Source organism: Osmerus eperlanus, chromosome 14 (genome assembly GCF_963692335.1).
Source record: "Osmerus eperlanus chromosome 14, fOsmEpe2.1, whole genome shotgun sequence".
In the NCBI taxonomy this organism is placed as follows: domain Eukaryota; kingdom Metazoa; phylum Chordata; class Actinopteri; order Osmeriformes; family Osmeridae; genus Osmerus; species Osmerus eperlanus.
The window spans coordinates 10957292-10967268 of NC_085031.1; the positions used below are offsets into that span (position 1 = coordinate 10957292).

The 9977-nt window shown below is 40.2% G+C and overlaps 2 protein-coding genes across 2 annotated transcripts in view; one reads left to right on the top strand and one right to left on the bottom strand.

The window, feature by feature from the left end:
- Positions 1–285: 285 nt before the first annotated feature.
- Positions 286–8549, top strand: LOC134033467 (tetraspanin-5). Its single transcript, XM_062477643.1, has 10 exons — positions 286–784; positions 2631–2681; positions 3625–3771; positions 4267–4437; positions 5156–5281; positions 6808–6855; positions 7432–7548; positions 7697–7758; positions 7960–8014; positions 8199–8549. Exons 1-9 carry the CDS (start codon positions 701–703, stop codon positions 7970–7972), a joined length of 819 nt encoding a protein of 272 aa, XP_062333627.1. The 5' UTR covers positions 286–700; the 3' UTR covers positions 7973–8014; positions 8199–8549.
- Positions 6038–9977, bottom strand: part of LOC134033460 (uncharacterized protein C4orf54-like) — a 37272-nt gene continuing 33332 nt past the window's right edge. Inside the window, exon 3 of the transcript XR_009932125.1 lies at positions 6038–6063. The gene's annotated coding sequence lies outside the window, so the exon portion shown is untranslated. The remainder of the gene's footprint in view (positions 6064–9977) is intronic.

Here is a 9977-nt window from a genome sequence, read left to right on the forward strand (position 1 = left end):
TAGGGTTAGATTTTTGGACTTTTCAACAACTCCTGTAACCTATTATGAATTTGTTTATAGACCTATTATTTGGCATCTTGAAAAGCCCCAAATTGGCCTGGTGCGACAGCGTCATAAAAACAAACAAGGAAAAACAGACATTTATTGACATTGACAAATATGACTATTTGTTATCACTTTTTCTCATCGGTAAGCATGCTCGCCGGGGCCAGTGGCGTGTGGACGCCAGCAGGGGCACCCGGGTTTTCTTTTCTTCATACCGCTGCTAGTGGTGGCCTACTGCTCGGCTGGAGTAGCCCCACCATATTGGAGGAAGTCCTTCCTACGCAAAGAAAAACTGCTATTGGCTTCCGCTTGGGTCTATCACATAAAGGCTAAACCCTAGTTCAGGGGCCAGATAGAAGACGGACGGTTTTAATCTGGTCCAGCTCGTAGGATTTATTCATCCGTTATCCTAAACTGCAGTCTTCGACAACAAAAAACGTTCGGAAATTCAATGTCAGTAGGACAGCCTACATCAACAGATATTCCGCGGCAATGTCAACACGACTGCAAGATGCTGGATGTTATTAAACGGTGAACAATTGCCGGAGTATTTCTCCTTGTTGAGGCGCAGAGGGTGGATTTTGGTACCGATTTGTGAAACCCAGAACGTTAGATGTGATTTATATTGGTGGGATAAATTTGTAAGATTGTACAAATGATGTCAGGAAAGCATTTCAAGGCTCACGAAGTGAGCTGCTGCATCAAATATTTCATATTTGGATTCAATATTATATTTTGGGTAAGTGATACCTCGCTGATGTTTGTCAGGACTTTTAAGGCCTGGGTTTATTTCGATGTTGACAATTTTAAGCGGCATTCACAGTACATGCATTTAAAGTGGTCATAGTTGTGTTGTCATTTCTTGTTCATCGCAACCTGCACTTGGTAGAAAACGCAACGCAAACAGGTCATGGGTGCCAGCATTTGCAGGTTTTAGATACATCGTCAATGATGAGTGGGTGTAAACAATAAGACACGCTGGTATCATGTGGCTGTTTGTGGACCTTTACAGTTTACAGTCACAGCCAACAGAAAATTGTTTTTTTCTTTTTCTTTTCATAAATGCTTCAAAGATGATAATCGGCTTTTTCCCCTCCCCACTCGTTTTCATCCAGAGGCCGTATGTGATTACGTCATAAATGTATTGTCATCTCGGAGCAGGCAGTAGGCTATGCAGGTCCCAGTGTATCTCGGCTATATCTGAAAGCCTAGGCCTAGATGTTGGCTCCTCTCGGTTCGTCATCGTATGTATTTGTCAGTGCTCCACCAAATTATGTGGTCCTTGACGCTTTAGGCAAAACTCTCCCCCAGTCATCTCAAATGACAGACAAGGTCAGAATCCACAGAGCTGCAGCCAGGTAGGCTACATCGAAGTCAAACAGGAATAAGAGGTTCGCTATGCCTACTTACGAAGTTCATATGAAGTGAAGTGGGTTCAGTAGGCTATCAGGAACACACTGACACCTGTTTGATTGCCCTCCCTCTTCCAACCTGTCATATGAATGTACCCATTCAAACTCAAAAAGGCCCAAATAAGTGCTGGATTTTGACTAAAATTGACAAAAATACAGGTAATATGCATAGAACATGAAAACAAAATTGGAAATCTGTCAAATACACTCCATTTAAACCTGCCAACATTAACATGGTACCACTTTCAAAAATGATTTTGTGCATTTACCTAGTTTCTGAGTGAGTTGTATGTGGCTCATTGTAACCAATAGAGTCCAATAGGGCCTTTATTACATATAATTATCTATGGCATCTGCTCAGTGCTTGTCTGGGCCAAGATGCTAATTTCAAGAGAATGTGGAGGTTGTCATGGTAACAGTTGTTCATGTGAATAGTTTTAGAAGCAATTTACTTTGTTTAGCATTTGTAAGGAGTGATTTGGAAATACTGAATTTAGAACTTGGGCAAAGATGACAGTACTGAAAATAATGTGGGGCCAAAAGCAAAAAATCATAAGTAACGGGATGGGAGCACACTTACAAGCTTCTGAAAAGTTGTACCATTGTACACTGTTAACATTTTTACCACTCAGTAGAGTTTTCATATGTTTCTACATCTGTGTTTGTAATGTTTCATGTTTACGACTGGATTATTCATAGCCACCTCCTAACGCACAACTTTAATAAAAGTGTCTCATTCTCTTACACCAAACTTCTCTGGAAAGATCGACCTGTATTTCTGCTGGAGGAAAGCTTTGACGCTTTCTTTCAGTGCTTTCACGCTGATTAAAGATTAACTCCAGCACAGGAGAGGCCCACTGTATATTTCTGTCCGGTTGATGTGAAATATTTAGCATTTAGGCGAGTGGTAATGAAATCTTCCAATTTTATTGTTTTTGTCCTTAGTACTGTAACATCCTGTATTGTTAGACTCACATATACAAAGGGAACTTTGGTACATATCTTGTAGTCCATAAAATGCTATGAAGACCTAGGGAATCTTAACCAAAAGTCAAATGGTTGTTTGTATGGGTTTAGAAAGAATTGTTTGGTCTGGACTCAACAAATTGGTTGTTTATATATTTCCTGCATATCTCTCAAATATCTTGTATCTGTCTGTCATTCTCTTTACAGTTACTTGGAGTGGCATTCCTGGGCATAGGGCTGTGGGCATGGAGTGAAAAGGTGAGCAGATTGTTCATCATGTAGAAAGAAATCAACAACAAACATCCTATTTAGAACAACTGCACACCTTCATGAAAGGAAATCAAGGTGTTGAACTAAATTGATACTATTTGATATCACATTTTTGTTTTGAATCCTGTGTACACATCACTGAACACACAGGATTCAGTATATCCTAAGTAAAAAAACAAGGAAGGGTTCTCTGGGAGTGAACTGCATGTTATGATAACCACACAGGTGGGAAGGGAAACAATGACAATGAATACCCTTTGTCTTTAAGGTAAAAAGCCATTGTCGGCTGCCTTCTTTTTGGACTTTGTTGTGGTACCAGAGGCATACATTCCCAGTTCTTCAGGCAGGGTTTTGTTACAGCTATAAGGGCTTAACGTGCCTATGGCTAGTATCACCTCACACACTTGTCACCCAAATATGTATTGTCTCCTTGTTCTGAAAAAGCTAAATGTCAGGAGGAAAATAACCAAGATTCTTCTCCTTCTACCTGTGTGGGAACTCCCCCCCTCCCTAAACGATGGTGGTCCACACCCATCCGTCTGCATGCTCTCACTCCTGGAAAAGAGGACAGAGTGAAAGCACATGTCTTTACTCAGTCTAAAAGGAATGTCAGGCTTTCCTGCTGGAAAACCTTCCTTTCACAATGGCTCTGGGAAGGACTCATATAAGTACACATACATCGACTGTATTCATCCTACCCCCTCATGTTAGGCTCATGTTGAAGAGCTGCCATGAGGGTTACAGTGTGTGTGTGTGTGTGTGTGTACCTAGTGTTTTCAGTAACATTCTACAGGGAAGACTACAGTGTGGCTAGCTTGAAAGAAGCATTATGAATGACAAACACAAGTGCTTTTTAACCCTCTCTTTCTTTCTCTCTCTCACTATCATTATATATTTCATTCATATCTCTCTCTAACTCACTGTCCTCTAGGGTGTGCTATCCAACATCTCTTCCATCACAGACCTGGGGGGGTTCGACCCTGTGTGGCTCTTCCTGGTGGTGGGCGGGGTCATGTTCATTCTGGGCTTTGCTGGCTGCATCGGAGCACTGAGGGAGAACTCCTTCCTGCTGAAATTTGTACGTTTTATATTATTGTATTGTAGTATTTCCTTGGCTAGCCTACACCCTTACATACATCAATATATCAACATAAATCAATTCATGAATATTTTGAAAGGAGCATATGAGTGATCATATTGTAAACCAAATAATTGGAAGACATATGAATAGTAAGTGGTTTTCATAGAAGATTCAGTCTTGTTAGCTTGGCTGCCTGTAAGACACCATCTGGGAAAGATCTCAGTGCATTGACCATGCGCATCATAGCATTGTCATGGTTACAGCACAGAGGTTTTTTGGATGGAAAGATCATGTGAGTAGCTGGAAAGAATAACAACCAAAAAACAGCAACAGTAATGTCATTTCTATTGGTCAAGTTTCAATGTCTGTTTTATGCAGACTGAGCTTGCAGAAGGAGGAGGCATTTTGTAAAGAAATGCTTTCAGACTTTTTTTCTGACATATTGTTGACCTTTTTAAAAACTGTTTTACAAAAATCTAATTGTGGTTCCAGTTTTCTGTTTTCCTTGGGATCATCTTCTTCCTGGAGCTGACTGCTGGGGTTCTGGCCTTCGTCTTCAAGGATTGGATCAAGGACCAGCTCAACTTCTTCATCAACAATAACATCAGAGCATACCGAGATGACATTGACCTTCAGAACCTCATCGACTTCACCCAGGAATACGTATGAGAGATTTAACTTCTGCTCAAGCTCTGGAATGGGCTTTTGTTAGTGTTAAAAAAAGACATTCCAGCATTTACTGGGATGTATAAGTCTTTTGTGGTTAGGAGGTTGGTTATTCCACATGCACTCATGTGCATTCCATTTGCCAATTTCTATAGGCCACATTCGAGCTTTGAAGCCAGACTATAACATTTCACAGAATAATTATATAATAACATCAAGACATTTAAAAAGAAATATTTTAAAAATGTTCTGTTGATTGTCTGTTTTAGCTACGATCAACTTTCAATTTCCTCAGTCATTTACAGAGCACCTAAAGGGAAAATAAAACACACAGAAAGCTATATTTCCTCTCCCTCAAGCTCAACTGGAGAAATCATGCGTCAGCCCATGATTCATTCAATTGGTTTCATTCTGTAGATACTGAGAAGCAGCCCAATATACCAAACTGTTTGGGAATTGTACCCAGAGCTTGGACTCTCGGAAAATTACTTTTCAGTTGACACCACAATTCCCAAGAGACGCACATCTCTCCAACAAGGACCAGTAGTGTTCTCTAATCTCGATGGAACAATTTCAGGCTAGATAGTGAAACTCTGATACACCCACACTCGTTCATGTTTAGTGCCTGTTGTTCACACATGGGGCCAGACGTTGTTAATATCTGAACAGGATGTTGGTGGGTAACAGGGGGGACGTTTTGTTGTGTTCTGTTTAGTGGGAGTGTTGCGGGGCCTTTGGCGCGGACGACTGGAATCTTAACATCTACTTCAACTGTACTGACTCCAACCCGAGCCGAGAGAAATGCGGTGTGCCATTTTCCTGCTGCACCAAAGACCCTGCTGTAAGCGTTCCTCTCCCCCCACAAATCACTGCAGAAAGTTCATAGTTGAGAATTTCTTCCCGGGTCACGGTGAACCCTGACTGAAGCACTGACTGCCCACATCTAAGATGATTATAGACAAATTCACAGCAGTCCCTCGATAGTTAAAACATGTCATTTGAGGTTAGGGCAAAAAATAGATACACTAATCATGTCTCTTCCGAGGGCCCATCCTAGTGTGACTGTTATCAAGGCCATGGCTTGACTCCAACAGGACGCTCATGCTGCGTTCCATTTGTCATCGGAACTGGGAATGACGTCACACCCGAGGTTATCGCGTTCCAAAATCCCAATCGAATCAGTCGTAAAACGAGACGAGAGTTAAGAGCTAGCCGGAGGATATACGCTACTGCAAGCACCAGTTCGACAGTGCTTGTGCTTACGACAATTTTAATGAGACACAAATATACAGAATTGCTCAAATAAAGAGTCAAACTACATCTTCTACTACTGTTGATACGCGCTGCTGCCATCTTGGATGTTGAACTGGAAGTTTGGTTCCTCCGACCTAACGATTCTGAATTCCCACCTGAGGTTCCATTTGATACTTACATTTACATTTAGTCATTTAGCAGACACTCTTATCCAGAGCGACTTACAGTAAGTACAGGGATATTACCTCGAGGCAAGTAGGGTGAAGTGCCTTGCCCAAGGACACAACGTCAGTTGGCATGACCGGGAATCGAACTGGCAACCTTCGGATTACTAGCCCGATTCCCTCACCGCTCAGCCACCTGACTCTACTTCCGACTACAAGGTCGGAAATCCCCACTCAGGATGTCAAATGGAACGCAGCATCAGTCCTCAGATCTCCCAGAGACTGTCAGGATCATGATTAACAAGTAACCAGGAAGTCCAGTGTTCCACATGGTCAAGAAATAATGTCTCCCTGTCGCTGATATCAAGAGGCTGCGATACTCTGTATTCATGATCAGGAATAAGAGTTGTTCTTTACTGCAGAAAGACATTGGTCTTCATTATTGATGGTTGACAGGGCACCATTTAAGTCTGATCTAGGAGTTATATTCTGGAAAGTGATGAATAGACAGTGTCCAGTCTATTAACAAGTTTGTCTCAGGCTTGATGTTGGTGTATGGGAACTTGCACCAGTTTGTTTGTGACATAAGGTATATCACAAACTGTACTCAAAAGTTAAACCAAATAATTCAAACAAGCAGTGTTTTCTCAGGACGTTGATGTTGCAACGGAGCACAGTTTTACTCTTTCACAATCAACACCAGATGGTGTGTGTCTTGCTTTCAGTTCATATCGGCACACTCATAAGAGCACTAGTGTAAAAGCACTGGAAACATTAATCCTAGCTTGTATTGTAGTAAAGCGAACACTAAATGAAAGTCCCCCCCAGAGACCAAAGTGTTGATCTTCCAGCTCTCAGTTTGAAGGTGTTGAGTGTAACAGTTTGGTGTTAGGTCAATTAAGCCAACGGCAATGACCACATGTGAAACTTCCTCTTGGCCTTTTTACAGGAGGATGTGATCAACACCCAGTGCGGCTATGATATCCGGGCAAAAGCGGTGAGTCGGGCAGTGTTTACGTTTTACAGTGTGTTCCCAAACAAGGAACGTCCTCGTTTATGGGATTCACAGCTATACTGTACTCTATTCTGCTCTACTATACTCTTTTGCTCTACTCTACTCTGCATAAGAGGACCTTTGAAGATAACAAGGGTTATGGCAGGCACTTCAAAATCACCATGGAAAGTATTTTCCATAACGGAGTGCTGTTTTACTCACTAAATTCTGGAACTGACGAGAGTTGACTGGGTCATTTTGGCTCCATGAGGTCATCAGTACTGTACCCCACCAAAGTCACCACAGCTCTCCTTCACTACATCCCCAGTTCTCCAGACTCTGCTTTAAAATAACTGGCATGCTTGCTTAGATATCTTTCCACAATTAATCATGGTTGAGCAATGTGTTTTGGTAGAGACCCTCTCACACTTATACCCCCCCCCCCATTCTTTTCCCACCTCTGTCTCAACTGTCCTCTCCTTTCCCCTCCGTTGACCATATGCCATGGTAGAGAAAAGAAGGAACAGCTGTATTTTTTTTTACTTATAGCCTTAATCGTGCTTGTGTGTATGTTCTTAGGACTCGGAGCAGAGGACATTTATCTACATAAAAGGCTGCGTTCCTCAGTTTGAAAAGTGGCTTCAAGACAACCTGACAGTGGTGGCAGGCATATTTATTGGAATAGCATTACTTCAGGTACGGAACATGTCAGCACGTAGAATGTCAAGTTGTGTTGTCAATATTGTTATTTTGTCATGTTATGTAGGCTCTTATAGTTTGTTCAATTGATATGTAATTCAAATCTCTTTCAAATTCCCATGATTGAAATCTTGTCCCTTTTCAGATTTTTGGGATCTGTTTAGCACAAAATCTAGTGAGTGACATCGAGGCAGTGAGAGAGAGCTGGTAAGAAGCACTACAAATGCTAGTGTGAAAAGTTTATTTTCAGGAACTCCCTGGATAGCAATCCTGTGCCTGGGCACTAATATAAAAACGCAAGATCATATAGTGCAAGGGTGCCACATAGTGGTCATGAATAAAAATGGAATCCTTCAATTGAATGTTTTATTAGTTTATAATTAATTTACTAATTGTATTCTCTTTTAGTTTGTTTACCTGAGGTCCCCTGTTTCATCTCAGAAAACGGAAGGATATACTTAAGGTTACTTTACACTGTTATTATCCTATACATACATTTCTAATTATCCTGAAGTCTGGTTCAGCATTTTCACCGTCCTATCTCACCTTAATTTTAAACGAGTAACTATAACAAAGACAAAGACAAAAATTAAAAGCTTTTCAATGAAATGTCTGATATTAAGATGTGCTGTGTTTACCTTTTGCAGTTTTGAAGTCTTGAGGGCATCTACAAAGGGAGAAACACGGTAGTCGACACTTGGGAACTGTACAGAAGGAAGAGTATGCTTTCTCTGTGATGTGTATAGAATCATTTTATAAGAGTGGTTTTTATATGTTTCACATCGGCGGTGTCAAGCTACTCGCAAAGGGTGGTGAGGCAGACTTGGGCCAAGTACATATGTTAAACACATGGGGTGCACTGGATCTACCTTGAAGTAAAATCCAAATACGACTCAAATATACTTTCAAATACTGTCAAAGTATTTGGTTTTTGTATTTGACCCAAGTCTGTTCTTTGTGAAGTGATTCTGACAATGCACTGCATGCCTGTTAGAAACGATAGAAACAGCATTGGGTCTCCTACCTGTATTTCTTTAATGTTATGAAGTAAGTTATTGTACAGAGTAGCCTACTTAAGATTGACAGGTTGGCTGGGTAGCACTTTGTAGACTTTGTTATTGAATTTAGCAGTTACTGAATGACAATATTATATTGGAATAAGACAATTCAACATTGGACTTAAAGGTTACACGCCCTAAAAACTTAAAGGACTCATTTTTTTAACTAATGCATAATGTTTAAGGATGCTGTTTCTTGAAGTTGATAATCACAAACAGAAAACTGACATGAAGTGTTTAAAGAGTGTATGATTTGTCATACAGTGTACTGTTCATGGTAGCAGGCTTTATATGGGGTTCATGGTGTCATGTAAAGTTTAACAGGATATTAGGTTTCTTAAACCCTGGCCAAATGTAGACCAGTCTCTTCTGAAAATAAATTCTGTACACATTTTTACAGAAACTGTGGTATTGGCATGTTAGGGTTTATCTGAGAAATTCCCAAAGGCCTTGAAATGTATTTCAGCCACTTGGCTTTATTTGTGACCCAGATTCATATTATTTAACTCTTTGGTGTATGGTCTTTAAATCTGAGGTGAGTTATTAAAACTCTCGACTTAAATCTACATCTGGTGCTTATCTGTTGTACTTTGGTGTAGTAAAATGTTCACCAATTTGTTGTTGGAACATGTCATCATCAGCTCCTTGGGTAGTTATATATTGATGGACACCAGCTAATTTAAAAAGTGAACTGAGCCAGAAAAACCATCTTCCTCTGATGAGCATGTTTTAAATATAGATTAAATAATATAGATTAAATACTGATCTGGATCAGTAAAGCAGCCAATAGAGGCAGTATACCATTAGGCTTAAGCTTGCAAGCATTTTAAGTCAATGGCACAAAACAATACAAACTAGGTGAACCTTGTATAAAACAATACACTTGACCGGACTGGCAATGCTGTTATTTCCACTGAAATCTCTAATAGCATTCATCTTCACTCAGTGCCATAATGTGTGGTCTATGTGTAATGTTCTTTCATTTAATGTGTTCTCTATTTCATGTAAATAACTGAATAATAATTTGTAAATATATCTGAATAAATGTTTGGTGCTTTGTACAAAACGTCTTATGACAGAGTTATTCCAAATTGGCACAAAATCGATTACTGACTTCATTATTCACTGATCGCATATTAAGCTATAGGTTCATTTGCAATATTCAGAACAAACTGTAATCCTAATGGTGGGGGAAACATAACTTTATACTGTATATAAAAGAATAGTATCCAATTTGACTGTGATATGTATTTGTTAGCCTGAAGGGTTTGCTTTAATGCAATATTACAAGCTCACATTAGTACGGTGAAAGAGCAGACACCTTATGGATGGGTGGTGTTACGCGACATTCTCAGCACTTTTCCACGG